Raw genomic sequence first — 16,328 nt, 5'->3', positions numbered from 1 at the left:
CAGTTTTTGTTTTTTCGTTCGTTTTCGTTAACTATATTAACCATGGCTGGAAGGGCATCCGCTGTGTAAAATATATGCTGGAATAGATTGTGGTTTATTTCGCTGTGGTGACCCCTGATAAATAAGGGACTAAGCTGAAAGAAAGAAAAAGATGAATGAATGTACATTTCCTTGAGCATAAAACTTGAGCATATGTTTTATGTAATTATGTTTTTTTTTTTTTGTCCAGGCAGGTCCTGGAGGCCGCGAGGAGGTCCAATCTAACCGGTCATTTTAAGTTTGTGGGATCGGACAGCTGGGGTGCCAAAAGCTCTCCGATCCTGGACCAGGAAGACGTGGCCGAGGGTGCCGTCACGATTCTGCCCAAAAGAGCGTCTATTGATGGTATTTGAAATATAATATGCATCCTTCGAGTCAGCATGAAATAAATATGTGGTATTGATTTAATCATGAATGATTCTGCTATGCATTATGTATTTCTTGCATTAAAAAATGTGGAATCTTAAATCAAAACACCATAACTGGCTCTTCCATATGCTTAGTTGACATGTATGTGTGATGTATGTGCTGCAGTTGATTCATTTGCATTTAGATCTCAAAATATTCAACACGCAGTTTTTACCAATTCGTCAGCACAGATAAAATCAAATACTGTCTTATGTTTATTTCTCACTTGATAACTCACTCAGGAATTTGTCACAGTGTAGGATACTTCACTAACAAAAGTCACTAACAGTGACACTAATAAAATAGTGTCACTAACAAAAGCATGTTATGTTTTGATAATGTTGTCAGTAAATTATGAAATTGAATTCACTGGACATTCACATTTTTCATTTTTGTGATTACTCATACATTTAAATACAAAAACATACTATCCATATCAATGTCTACACAGTTGAGGTCACAATTATTTTTTTCTTTTTTAAATATTTCCCAAACAATGTTTAACAGAGCAAGGTCACAGTATTTCCTATAGTATTTTTATTTCTGGAGAAAGTCTGATTTGTTTTATTTTAGCTAGAATAAAAGCAGTTTTACATTTTTGAAAACCATTTTAAGGTCAATATTATTAGCCCACTTAATGTAATGTAATGTGTATTAATATAGTGCATTTATTGTGTATGGCCATACACCAAAAGTGCTTCACAATCATGACTGGGGGTCTCTCCACACTACCACCAGTGTTAGACACTCACCACAAACAGTGATAGAGCCAATTTGGTTGGTTGGGAGGCCATGATCAATAAGGGCCGATGGAGGGAATTTGGCCAGAACACTGGGGTCACACCCCTACTCTTTACGAGAAGTACCATGGGATTTTTAATGACCACAGAGAGTCAGGACTTCGGTTTAATCTCTCATCCGAAAGATGGCATCAACTGACAGTATAGTGTCCCCTTCACTATACTGGGGCATTAGGACTCACACAGACCACAGGTTGAGCGCCCCCTGCTGGCCTCACTAACACCACTTCCAACAGCAACCTAGTTTTCCCATTTGGTCTCCCATCCAAGTACTGACCAGGCTCAGCCCTGCTTAGCTTCAGTGAGCAACTGGTCTTGCGCTGCAGGGTGATACGGCTGTGGCTCTTAAACAATATATATTTTTACGGATTGTCTACAGAACAAAGCACTGTTATACAACAACTTGCCTAATTATCCTAAAAATTATGCCAAAATATCATTCCGTAAAACAGAAATTAGGGAAAAAATATATAGGGGCTAATAATTCAGGAGGGCTAATAATTCTGGCTTTAACTGTAAGTTTACTGTAATTATATAACTTTAAATCTTTTGTCCTGCAGTAGTCATATGCAGAAAACAAAATAAGTGCAAGAAAAAATTATGTGTTTTTTCCACCGAGCAAATGTTAAAAAAAAATGGCCAACATCATGTATTATAAATTTGACGTAAAACAAGCAAAAACTTTGAAGTCTTTCAAACTAAATGTTAACTTGTTAACAAGAATGAATGAATTTTAGTTTTATGAAAGGAAATAGATTAAAAAATGTCACCTATTTTTGGTGTATATACCTTGCCAAGTGATATGCTTTTTTTACATAAACAGCCAAAATGACCACAAAAAATAAAATGAAAAAGGCAAAAATGTCCATCAGAATGCACAAAATAAATCACATGTTTTCATGTTACTGTAATAACAAACTGTAAAAAGGGATTAGTTGCTTAACCTAAAAAAAATGGAGTAAACACGTTGCCTAACAAGCAACACGTTGATTTTTACTTAAAAGCAGTAAATCCATGACCTTAACTTAACTTTGATAAGGATACACATAGTTTGTTTACTTCATATTTACACTACCTCACAAAAGCCTTGTGGTCGGTCCCAGATGTAAGAGCAGCAAATAATAACTCGACTTCAAGTTGATAATTTGGAAAAGTGGCAGAAGTTAGATTTTCATTCAGTATGGGGGTGTGTGAGAGATCTGCAGAGTGGATGGCAACATCAACAGCCTGAGGTATCAAGACATTTGTGCTGCCCATTAGATTACAAACCAAAGGAGAGGGCAAATTCTTCAGCAGGATAGCGCTCCTTTATAATACTTCAGCCTCCACATCAAAGTTCCTGAAAGCAAAGAAGGTCAAGGTGCTCCAGGTTTGGCCAGCCCAGTCACCAGACATAAACATTATTGAGGATGACTGGGGTAAGATGGAGGAGGCATTGAAGATAAACCATAGAATCTTGATGAGCTCTGGGAGTCCTGCAAGAACGCTTTCTTTGCCATTCCAGATGACTTTATTAATAAGTGATTTGAGTCATTGCAGAGATGTATGGATGCAGTCCTCCAAGCTCATGGGAGTCATACACAATATTCATTCTTTTTCCACTGCACAATGACTTTATATTCTATACTGTACATTATTTCTGCTAAGTGACAAGACTTTTGTCTAAGCAAAGTCAGACCTTACTGTCCTAATTAATTAATTAAAAGGCACGATCATACTTTTTCTGGTAAAATAAGCGTAATCTAGAGGCCTTTACCTTTCATATAAGCCACTTCTGATACAAAATGATCAACTAGAAGTCAAGTTATTATTTGTTGTTCCTAAAACTTGGATGGACGACAAGACTTTTGTCAGGTAGTGTATATAAGGCAACAATTTTGCTCTCTTTTTTAAGTAAGGTCAATTAATCGCTTTTTACAGTGCATTCATAACATACATTGACTTCAGTCAACGTCATTTTTCTTCTTTACATTCAGGGTTTGACCAGTACTTCACCACTCGATCTCTGGAGAACAACCGCAGGAATATCTGGTTTGCTGAATTCTGGGAGGACGATTTCAGGTGCAAATTGACACGTCCAGGCATCAAGATCGACCCAGAAAAGAAGAAATGCACAGGTGAGAGCTGCTGATAGCCGTTTGCAAGTGAACTGATGTGTGGAGCAATGACAGGTGACCTTAAAAAGTCTTAAAAAACATGTCTTCTGTTTTACTTACCCTTCAGCTCTTTTTATCACTTGCACATCTCACCGTGTTCAGATATTTATTTCATTATTTATTTGACAGGGACAATGGACAGTCAGAAAACTGCTCCAGAAGTTTTGGCTGGAGTAGACCAAAACAAATTGTTTATAAAAGCTCTTTTCAGTGATTGTTTTTGTACTTCTAATTCATTTTCCTATGGGAAAAATCACTAGGGATAACAAACGGTAGTAAACACTGTCAAACTACTTGCTCTGCAAACAAGTGTGTTTATGGCTATACATTAAAATTGAAATAATATAATAATACAATTCCAGTTTGCAACATTAAGCAAAACAATGAGCTGATTTTTACTCCTAAAATCAATTGAAGTGAATAAGACCAAAAGTTTACAGCCAATAAGGTTGCATTGGCTGCGACCACTCATATGTGAGAAATATACGGTACTTAATGGGGTAATAAAACACAACAGGGATATTGAATGATTATTTTCAGATAAACACACAACCTAAGGTGGCATTTGACTGCATTTGGGCAAGTGTTCAGTTGTTGTCAATGGAATCGCTGCATTTTTATTATGTTGCCTGCATAGTCTGGCAGCGGCCGTGTCCAAAAACTGCATACTTCCCTGCTATATAGTACATTAAAAACAGTATGCCAGCCAAATAGTATGTACAAATTCTTAGGGTTTGAAAAAACAGTAGGCGGGAAGTACCCGGACAAACCCGGCGAGATTCTGGAGTGCGCATCCAATGGACTCTATGATATCCCATAACGCAATACGAGATAATTTATGAATGGGAGTGAAGCAACGCAACTGACACGTGAAGTTTAAATGTTAAACTAATTTCGAGAGGAGCATGTGCTCATGATTGACCCAGCTGGTCCACATTAGCTAATCATGATCCTCCAATCAAAGGATCCCAAGTCACTATATATATCCTCATTTCCACTCTACAACTATCTTCGTCTGGAAGAAACCCCCCTCCTCCCCTTTTTCCACCTTTATCAAGAATGGGTGGCATGGTGGCCTAATGACCAGCACGTTTGCCTCACAGCAAGAATACCAATGGTGTTGGGTCTTCACTAGGCCATCTGGTGTTTCTGTGCGGAGTTTGCATGTTCTCCGTGTGGGTTTTCCCCGGGTTCCCTGGTTTCCTCCCACCATGCAAATGTGCTCTATATTATTGATAAAATAAGCCTAAATCTTTTTCTAATGTCTTACTCTCAGGAAGTTCACCTTGGCCTCAGCAGCGGGGGAGTTTCAGATCGACCTGAGCTCAGTCTCCCCTCGCCCTGTGAAAGGAGGGAGCCCTGGGCTCGAGGATACCTTGAGCTCAGGGCTCTCTCCCGGGACAGCACGCCAAACAAGCTATGTATAAATCGTGAGCTAAGTGTGAACTCTTGATGTGTAGGTCACGTGATAAAACAAATAGTGGATGTAGCACATCGAATTCCATTCATACTACTCACATTCATACTATATAGAACATACTTTTCTAACTGTCATTCAGTAAATGCATATTCAAATGTAGTACCTACTCGAGTAGTAGAAGGTTTCGGACGCAGCCTCAGTTCTCAGCACTTAACGTTTTTTAAATGCTTTGAAAGTTGCAGTAATTTTAACAGATGATTGTTTTTAGAACAGCGCTCACGTTTCTGCAGTGCAAAAAATTATACGGTGGACACCCACCATATCACTTAATCTCTATGCTGAATGATTTCAGATATTTCAAAGCTGCAACTGTAAAAAAAATCACATCAAAATAAAAAAAGAAAGCTTTAGATGTGATGCATAAGAAACTAGTCCTACAGTTTGAGGACAAACACCTTACTTCAAGAGTTCACACTTAGCTGATGATTGATTATAACGCGTGTTTGGCATGCTGTCCCAGGAGAGAGCCCTGAGCTCAGAAGATTTTTGCAGTGTGAGAGGGAAGTTTGAGCTCAGGTAGATCTCGAGAACTCTCCTGCTGTAGTAGCTAATGAACAGGTAGTGATTGCTTTTAACAGATAACTACTTATCGGAGCATTTCTATAGTGCCGATTTGGATTAGTCAATTAACTTAAGTTGCATGTTTTTGGAAACCGGGGAACCCGGAGGGAAACCCACAAGATCATAGGGAGAACGTGTAAACTCTGCACAGAAATTCTGATCCTGATTCTGAAATGTCAGCTGGCTTGGTAAGGACTAGAACTAGTGACGTTCTTGCTGTGAGGCAACAGTGCTAACCACTGAGCCACTGTGCTACTCATTTAGGAAAGGAGGAGTAGGGGTGGAAGGGGGGATTCTTCAAAATGAAGATGGCTGTTTTATGGAACTTAGGGGAGTTATAGTGGCTTAGGAATCGTCTGATTGGTGAATCATAAATTGGATAATGCGGGGCCAGCCGCTAGCAATCATAAGCATGTGATCCTCTCGAAATTAGTTTATAAATAAACTTCACAAATGTCTGAAAAACAGCATCTGAACAGTGTCTTTAGTTTTGGAAGCTGGGGTATAAGTAAAATAATTGACTCCAGTCTCTTGCATTCTTAAAATATATTATTAGAAAATGATAATGCTTCACATTGTAGCCGATCATCAAAAGTATTTTCCAATAACTCAATGAAACGCCAACAAACAACTCTGTGAGAGTTTGTTGTATTAGTGTTTTTCCCCTGTAGATGCGTGTTGTCATTAGTTGGAGTTTGTTTTCACCTGACGTAACATGTTTAATTGTCATTTGTTGGATTGTTGAACATCTAAACAGTGTGATATGATTTTTCAACCAATGGCAACAAACTTGGACTTAATATGACCAGATAGGGTTCACGTAAATGTCTTTTAGCCCTGAGAAGGATCATTTAATTAATGTTTTTATTATTGTGCATTATTATTCATTCATTTTCCTTCGGCTTAGTCTCTATTTTAGGGGTCGCCACAGTGGAATGAACCACCAACTATTCTGGCATAATTTTTATGCAGCTGATGCTCTTCCAGCCGCAACCCACTACTGGGAAACACCCATACTCATTCATTTACACACACACTTATATACTACCGTCAATTTAGTTTATTCAATTCACCTATAGCGCATATCTTTAGACTGTGGGGGAAACCAGAGCACCCAGAAGAAACATACAAAGAGAGGGAGAATATGCAAACACCACACAGAAATGCCAACTGGCCCACCTGGGACTCAAACCAGTGACCTTCTTGCTGTGAGGCAACAGTGCTAACCACTGAGCCACCGTGGAGCTCTTGTGCAGTATTAATGACAGTATTTTTTTTTTAATCCAAAAAAAACCCATCCTAGATACAATGAGGGGTGGCACGGTGGTGCAGTGGGTCGCTGGTTTGAGCCCCAGCTGGGTCAATTGACATATCTGTGTGAAGTTTGCATGTTCTGGGTTTCCTCTGGGTGTTCCGGTTTCCCCCACAGTCCAAAGACATGTGCTATAGGTGAATTGGGTAAGCGAAATTGTCCGTAGTGTATGTGTTTATGTCCTGGTCCTCCAGGTTGGGCGTTGGGCTAACAACCCACCTCATTAAAATGAGATGTTACGAAACACTAACATGGTGTGGCTAAATATAAACTTCAATATAAACAGCCCTGAGAGTAAGTACGATACAATGACCAATTAGTTTGTTGGCATTTTTCTGTGTGTTGTGAACTGGCCTTTACAGAAAGCTGAACAATCAAAAGCAGTAACTAAAATTCTCTGCACAGTTACCTCTTGATGAACCTTTAGTTTGTCATATATTTTCAGTACAAGAAGAAAGTAATTCTTTCAAGCGTGAAGGTGTAAGATTATTAACAATTTTGTACATTAAAGAAGAGTTCACCCTAAAATTATAATTCTTTTAGTAATCACTCACTCCTGTCATTATCAAACAGAAAGACTTTATTCATCTTCAGAACACAAATTAAGATATTTTAGAGGACATTTGAGAGCTCTCTGACCCAGACGGCAAGGTTCACAAAATATTCAAAGCCCAAAAAGCTACAAAGACCTCATCAAAACAGTCCACTTGTCATCAGTGGATCAACAGTAATTTTGTGAAGCTACGAGAATACTTTTGTGCGCAGAAAAAAACAACATTAATGCTTTCAATTTCCTCTCTGGGCTTTGAATGTTTTATGACCCTTGCTCTCAGATTTAATCAAAAATATCTTAAGTTGTGTTCAGAAGATAAATGATGAAGGTTTTCGGTGTAAATAATAAAATAATTTTCATTTTTGGGGGCAAGCAAACCTTTTAAACAATAATTGCAGGACACAGAGTTTTTTATTTTTAATTCCCCTCTCTCTCTTTCTCTCCGTCTCTCTCAATATATTTTTCAATTTAAATGCTTTGTTGGCATGTCTTGTTAAGTTTCAGAAGCAAATTGGAAATTATATAAACTAGGGCTGCACAATTTATCAAAATAAGATTGTGAACTCGATTCGACCCCCCCCCCCCCCCCCCCACACACACACACACACACACACAATCTTAATCCAGCATCTCTACGATTCAGCCAATTCTATTTTCAAGTTCAATGTAAAATTCACACAAAAATGTCATTTCTGTCTTCATGTAATGACGTATTTGAGCTGACACACATGAGCTGACTGTGAGCTGTGCATTTACCAGCGAGAGGAATAATGTCTACTTTAGTGAAAAGAACCTGCGTAGGCTGTGAAGAACAGGTAATAAAGTTGTAAATAATGTTCAGTTTGTTGCACAGAGCTATCATTTGGGAGCCGCGCGGGAAGTATGATTTCCATGTAGGCTATGTTTTTGTCAAAGTGATGGCAGTCATGACATGAGCGCACTCGGCAGTAAAAGTGAAGCTGAAAGCGAGAATATCATTTAAATGATCATCGCATTTTAGAGTTAGGATTACGACAAGCATTGGATATGCTTTTTTTCTTTCACTGAGTGTTGTGCATGTTTAAACGTTTAAGAGTGTCAGTATAACTACTGTAGCCTATATAATGTTGAATATAATGCAGGAGGGAGTCTGATGATGACAGATGTTTCATTTACCAGTGAAAAAATAGTCTAATAATGTTGTCAATGACAGATTGCAAGCATATGTCTCAAACATAATTCAGAATTGAGAAACTTCAGAATTATGAACAGTTGTATTCTGATGTCATCACTTTACTGTGCATTATGGCAAGGACAAATTTAAAGTCCATTCAAGTCCACCATTCCAAGTCTATACAAAATTTTGAATTTTAACCAACAGTAGACCTACACATAGGCCTAATATTATTTTTGTTGTTTTACCATATGTTTGAGCAATAACCATATGTATATATATACATACAGTTGAAGTCAGATTTATTAGCTGACCTGTTTATTTTTTCCCCCAATTTCTGTTTAACGGAGAGAAGATTTTTTTCTAACACATTTCTAAACATAATATTTTTAATAACTCATTTCTAATGACTGATTCCTTTTATCTTTGCCATGATGACAGTAAATAATACTTGGCTAGGTATTTTTCAAGACACTTCTGTACAGCTTAAAGTGACATTTAAAGGCTTAACTAGGTTAGTCAGGCGGGATAGGGTAATTAGGCAAGTTATTGTATAATGATGGTTTGTTTTGTAGAGTATCCAAATATATAGTATCCAAATATATAGCTTAAAGGGGCTAATAATTTTGACCTTAAATATTTTTTTTTTATTTAAAAACTGCTTTTATTCTAGCCAAAATAAAACAAAAATGATTTTCTCCAAAAGAAAAAATATTACCACACATACTGTGAAATTTGCTGTTAAACATCATTTGAGAAAAATCTAAAAAATAAAAAATTCAAAAGGGGGCTAATAATTATATATATAAAATAAACATGGTGATATGGCGGCTCCGTGGTTAGCACAGAATTGCTGGTTCAAGTCCCGGCTGGGCCAGTTGGCATTTCTGTGTGGAGTTTGCATGTTCTCCCTGTGTTGTTGTGGCTTTCGTCCGGGTGCTCCGGTTTCCCCTACAGCCCAAAGACATGCGCAATAAGTCAATTGGGTAAATTAAATAGTCTGTAGTGTATTGAGATGGGAATGCGAGAGTGTATGGGTGTTTCCCAGTACTGGGTTGTGGCTGGAAGGGCATCTGCTGCATAAAACATATGCTGGAATATTTGGTCATTCATTCCGCTGTGGTGACCCCGTAAGGGACTAAGCCAAAGGAAAATGAATGAATTAATTAATTAATTAATAAATAAATATAAAAACATACACGCATAAAAAAAAGACTGGTATGATGTTTAAAAAAGTTCATTCATTCATTCATTCATTCATTTTCTTTTTGGCTTAGTCCCTTTATTAATCCGGGGTCGCCACAGCAGAATGAACCACCAACTTATCCAGCACATGTTTTACGCAGCGGATGCCCTTCCAGCCGCAACCCATCCCTGGGAAACATCCACACACATTCACTCACACTCATACACTATACGGACAATTTAGCCTACCCAATTCACCTATAGCACGTCTTTGGACTGTGGGGGAAACTGGAGCACCCGGAGGAAACCCACGCGAACGCAGGGAGAACATGCAAACTTCACACAGAAATGCCAACTGACCCAGCCGAGGCTCGAACCAGTGACCTTCTTGCTGTGAGGGGACATCTCTACCTACTGCGCCACTGTGTCGCTGTGTAAAAAAGTTTATGAGAAATAAAAAATTAAATAATAAATAAGAGAGAATTAAATAATAAACAAACAAAATATATAATGTATATGCATTCAGACTAGTTTTGTCCACTGATTGTCTCTCTGTGCTTAATTTAAATGCTTTGTTGGCATGTCTTGTTTAGTATTTCCAAAGCATTGGACATTGGGCTGTGTTTTGGATCATTGTCTTGCTGAAATGTCCTCCCTGGTTTCATCTTCATCATCAACATAATGTAGATGTTGGACTGAAGCAACTGATATTCATTTCCACTGACAAAAGGCAGAGGGTTGCTGAAAAACTACTGAGAGATTTAAGCTGCTGTCTGGGCTTTCACTGCCTTTCTACACCTCCCTTTCTTCATGTGTTCAATATTTTTTCCCTGTGTCATTTCATTTTATTACACATAACTTCATTTGAAAAACTAATTCGATTTGATTTCTTTGCATATATGGATTTCTTTGGTTGTTACCAACATCTGGTGAACATTTCAAGTCAACAGCACCTTTAGAAATTTGTTTAGTGAGAAAAATTGTGTCATGTTTAATACTTATTTCTCACACTGTATATATTTTCAGATATGTAATATTTCTGACCAGTTTTGTCCAATGGCTGACTCTCTGTGTTAATGACAGGCTGATGCCTCTCTCTCTCTCTCTGCATCTTTCAGGAGAAGAACGGATCAGTCGCGACTCTCATTACGAGCAAGAGGGCAAGGTTCAGTTTGTAATTGATGCGGTTTATGCCATGGCTCATGCTTTGCACAACATGCACCAGGAGCTGTGTCCGGGAGCCACAGGTGTATGTGATAAGATGGACCCGGTGGAGGGACGTTCACTGCTTAACTACATCCGCGCTGTCAACTTCAATGGTGAGTCAACATCACACCAGATCACAATCACTGAAGATGAGACCTGACTGGCATCAGAAGTGCATTTGAACTGAAAGCCAAAGAGATGTTCAAAGGTCCGAAATAAACCCCAGAGAGAGCTGTAGTTTTTGTCTCACGGGCTCTTTTCGATTGAACGATAGTGTCATGCATATTGACACGCGTCTGCCCTTGGATAATTGAATAATTTATCCACAGATTAAAATTCTGTTATCATGTACACTGCGTCCTGTAGAGACAAATCTGAAAGACTTAAGCTGTTTGTGGTGAAGGTTAGGGTGGATTGACTTCTTTGTAAGTGTCAGCTAAATGAGTAAAAGTGCAGGGTAAGCATACTTGGAGCTAAAAAAAAAAACAAATAGTACACCATTGAAATAGGCCAAATGTATGTTCATTCATTCATTCAATCATTTTCCTTCGGCTTACTCCCTTATTTATCAGGGGTCGCCACAGCAGAATGAACCGGCAACTATTCCAGCATATGCTTTATGCAGCCGATGCTCTTCCAGCCACAGATCAGTACTGGAAAAGACACATACACTCTCACATTCACACACACAAACTCATACGCTACAGCCAATTTAGTTAAACCGATTCACTTATAGGCTCATGTCTTTGGACTATGGGGGATACTAGAGCACCCGGAGGAAACCCACACCAACACGGGGAGAACATGCAAACTCCACATAGAAATGCCAACTGACCCAGCCGTGGCTCGAACCTGTGACCTTCTTCCTGTGAGGCAACAGTGCAAACCATTGAGCCACTGTGCCGCCCTTTATGTATGTTATAAGTGTAAATTCACTAAATCACTAAATAATGCAATAATTTGTTACCAAAAATTTTTGCAAACATTTTTTGACCAAAACTATAGTAAAAATATTGTGAGGTCTTATTTTTAAACAGTGACTTTCTGTTTTATTTTCATTTTATTTTAAATTGTAAATTATTTCTGTGAACATTAATATCTTATTTTCATGCATTTTGTTTCTAATGGAACAGAAGAGAGGCTCTGTCTGTCTATCTATCTATCTATCTATCTATCTATCTATCTATCTATCTATCTATCTATCTATCTATCTATCTATCTATCTATCTATCTATCTATCTATCTATCTATCTATCTATCTATCTATCTATCTATCTATCTATCTATCTATCTATCTATCTATCTATCTATCTATCTATCTATCTATCTATCTATCTATCTACCCATCCATCCATCCATCCATCCATCGTTCTATGGCTTGTTCGTTCTATCTGTCGTTCCATCTATCGTACTTTCTAACTATCGCTCTGTCTATCGTTCTATCTAGCGTTCTATCATTCTATCTGTCGTTCAATTGTTCTTTCTATTGTTCTATATATCATTCTATCCATATATGTTTATGGAAATGATTTCTGTGATCAAAACGGTAACAAATGTTTCTTTTTTGTTCAGTGAGCAAACAAGATGTAAAATAAATAGAGAAATAAATGTTTTGTAATATTACGCTGCAAAAGGTTTTGTCTTGTTTCTGGTCCTAATATCTACAATTTCTTCAATCAAGAAGCATTTTCCAGACAAGTAAAAAAATAGAATCTTGTTTTGAAAAATAATGTGGCAAAGGTGAGTGAGTTTTTCCTTAAAACAAGCTAAATAATCTGTCACTGGTGTAATAAAAAATAATCCTGTTTTTGATTTAAAGTAATATTATTTTGCTTACCTCGTTGCCAGATTATTTAGCTTGTTTTAAGAAAAACTCACTTACAGTTTTTTCAATTGTTTTGCCACAAATTTCAGAACCCTGATGTCAATTTTCAAAACTCTAGACACAAAACTCTAAACAGTCACTACTTCTAAAACAGGCTCTCCAGTGTTCAAAACTCTGCCTGCTGCATTCATTATCTTAAATAAGTCTTGCATTTGCAGGATCATTGGTTCACATGATCCTTTTGTCATACAAATACTACAGGAACAGAACTTTAGATCACCAGCACACAAGATGCACATCGTTTCAATAAACAATCTTTAACAATCATTAAATAAGGTTGTTTCAAATTTATGATACAGGTTTCATTATGGTTTATACATAAGTGTAGAGGGAACAGTACAGACAGTGGATACACTGAACTAGTTTTATTCATTCCATCATAATGTAGGTTTACTGTAATTTCTTTCTCACTGCACGTCCCCATATAGCTGATATATGGCATGATATATGGCAACATATGCTAATTACAATTGGATTCCACATACTGTATATAAAATCTCATAATAGTCAATAATTTGTCAAAATAGTGTAAAAATCACTGTTTACATTTTTTTCAACCATATCATACATATACAGTATGTGTGTGTGTGTGTGTGTGTGTGTGTGTGTGTATTCATATACAGCCATATGGACACCTATACAAATTATAGTTAATAGATTTGTAGGGGTAAATTGATAACATAATATATAATATATTTACGTAACATATATGTACATATTTGTAATTCTAATAGTTTAAAAAAAGGCAATATTTTGACATGTATGACATATTTTATATATGTATAATTCATATGAACTATTATGTCACATATGTAATTTGCATATATTTCTATATATCAGATTTCTATTTTGGGATCAGTGTTTCCATCAGTCTGGTCTTGTAGATTTGGTCACAGGTTCTCCTCTACATCACAGTGGTGTTTTCATTACTCAAAAATCTTGGAAAGATCCTTCTGTCGATGTTAATCCAGGCCTGACATTGGTCTGCTGTGATTGGGCTTTCTTACATACAGTACAGTAATCTCAGATATGAAAACATTGTCTGTACATGGAACAAAGAAACCATAACTGTGGATTAAGGATGAATAAAGATAAAATCTGTAGATGATGTAGTCCAGTTGGGTCATCTTCTGTGGTAACTGATGTCATTTGATCTATCCTGAAACGTTCATCATATAAACATGTAATATTGTACATCAGTTTCCATGCATCTAGAGTAATGCAACAGTTATTTGTCTTTTTGAGTGCTTGTATCAGTTGATAATAACACCATGTGAAGTAAATGAATACGCATTTATTTCAAATGTAATGTTTGAGTTGCATTTTGAACTGGGATCAGTTTGATGTTTAATTGTATTCTATTGAAAAGGGGATCTTAGTTCAATGAACAAAGTGTCTTTGTCTTGTGTGTGTTGTATCCAAGCATTTGAAAAAAGAGTTAAGAGTTTTGCAAAAATGTGCAATTTTGGGAATGGTTGTAAATTTTGTGTCTAGAGTTTTGAAAATTGACACCAGAGTTCTGAAATTTGTGGCAAAACGATTGTAAAAAACTGTAATTATGACATTACAGTTTTTCTCAGTGGCTTTGGTGCGTTTCTCACAACACCATTTACATTTGCACAACAGTTAATGCATTTCTTAAAACAATTAGTTCAAACTGCAAAACCTAGTTGATAACCTGCGAAAGCGTGTCACTTGCTCAAAATGGAGAGCTCATTGCTCAAAAGCAAGTATTCATGGCAATGGAAGTGTCAGTGTCATCAACATGAAACGTCCTGAATCCATTGTTTATGAACAAGATAGTCAAATGGCTTTGTCATGTTTTCATCATGTCAGCTTACTCTGTGAATTTTTTCCAATGCAAAAAAGTCAGATTTTGAAAACTTGAAACTTGAACAAATTTGAAAACTACTGTAAAGTTAGACATCACAGCATTTAGTGAGGTATCTGGGTTCAAGACACTGAATATATATGTTTCACGTTTTTACTGCATATGCTCTTTACAATTCAGTTTATTCACAGCATTAAGTAGAAGAATAAATATACCTTTATTTACAACAAACATAAACTTCCTTTGGGTAGAGCTGTGCACATCTGTAAACAATATTGCGGTTCTTATTGTAACTGAACCCACAACATACACAGGTCTGTAAATCATTCATGAAATTGTTCAATTTAGAAGACATTTTCAGAAAAAAAAAGATTTTAAAAGTTTTACAAAATTAGCAGATTTTGAGAAGTTCAACGTTTGTGTATGTAATGACTCAAGTAATGAAATGAGGACTATTCGTTTTATATTGAATGACTATTCAGCATTCACAAGCTTAGTTAATTTTGACTGACATGACAAAAGCAAATGATAATGTTATAAAACAGCAGAGAGTTGCATAAAAGCAATTGATGCATGTCCAAAAGCATTTGCAATTTGTTGGAAGGAATGAGAAACTGCTACTATGATGTGCACAAATGACTAATTGTTTTGAGAAATGCTTTAACTGTTGTGCAAATGTAAATAGTGTTGTGAGAAATGCACCAAAGCCACTGAGAAAACTGTATTTCGTAAATCAAGACCATTTGTTTTGCTTGTCTTAAAAATGCTTCTTGATTTAAGAATATTTAGATATTCAGACTAGAAACAAGACAGAAAATCTAAGTAAGAAAAGCCTTTTTTTGCAGTGTATAAATCTTCATTTCACTTTTGATGAGTTTAATGCACCATTTAAGTCCTACATAACTGTTTAATTATTTAATATTTTCTGCAATTAAATAATACAAGTTATTCTAAAAACAACAAAAAGAAAACGTATTTTCATGCATTGATTTTTTCCCCATGGAGCAGAAAAGAGGCTCTAGGAGCTTCATATCATACCATACACTGCAAAAGAATGCTTTTCTTACCTCGTTTTTTTTGTCTTGTCTCTAGTCCAAAAAAATAAAAAAATTCAAGAAGCATTTTCTAGACAAGCAAAAACATGTCTTCTTTCAAGAAATAATATGTCCAGATTAATCTTGTGTCAAAAAGAAAAACAAGATTATGTGCTTACCTCATCAACAGATTATTTAGCTTGTTTTAAAGGGCACCTAGGTTAGCCCTTTTTTCAGATTTAATATAAGTGTTTTGCATCTCCAGAATGTGTCTGTAAAGTTTCAGCTCAAAACACCCATCAGATTTTTTATTATACCTTTTATTAAATTCCTATTTATACATTTTTGGGTGGCGGTTTTGGTGTACTGCTCCTTTAAGGCTAGTCCTCCCCGTCCACCGTTTCTACGTGCCTTTCTGAGTGCCTTAATCTCCTCCCTCGGCTTCGTCAGACAAGTGACAGACTTAAAGAAAGAAGATCTCATGTAGCGTTTGTGAGAAATACTACAGAAGGAACTTTACCAATGAGTATTTGTTGTGCAGTTGCATCGCAGAGTCACACAAAGTTCACGCGCGCACACGCACACACAGTTACACGCGCACGCACACACAGACAGAGCGCCCGTTTAGCTTTGCACTCTTTTTGCACGCAAATGTGGCAGGATACAGGTTAATCTCCACTGCTGTATGGATATCTGTTATGTTAGTGTACAAAATAAACCTGATT

At 36.8% G+C, this 16,328-nt stretch overlaps 1 protein-coding gene across 1 annotated transcript in view; it reads left to right on the top strand.

The window, feature by feature from the left end:
• The window catches only part of grm6a (glutamate receptor, metabotropic 6a), a 167,174-nt gene that overhangs the window by 104,158 nt on the left and 46,688 nt on the right, over positions 1-16,328 (top strand). The window contains exons 5-7 of the mRNA XM_056464049.1: positions 230-384; positions 3,224-3,364; positions 10,766-10,966. Coding sequence (XP_056320024.1) covers positions 230-384; positions 3,224-3,364; positions 10,766-10,966 — 497 coding nt within the window. The remainder of the gene's footprint in view (positions 1-229; positions 385-3,223; positions 3,365-10,765; positions 10,967-16,328) is intronic.

This window comes from Danio aesculapii, chromosome 8 (genome assembly GCF_903798145.1).
Source record: "Danio aesculapii chromosome 8, fDanAes4.1, whole genome shotgun sequence".
NCBI lineage: Eukaryota > Metazoa > Chordata > Actinopteri > Cypriniformes > Danionidae > Danio > Danio aesculapii.
This window is presented reverse-complemented; position numbering and strand designations above follow the sequence as displayed.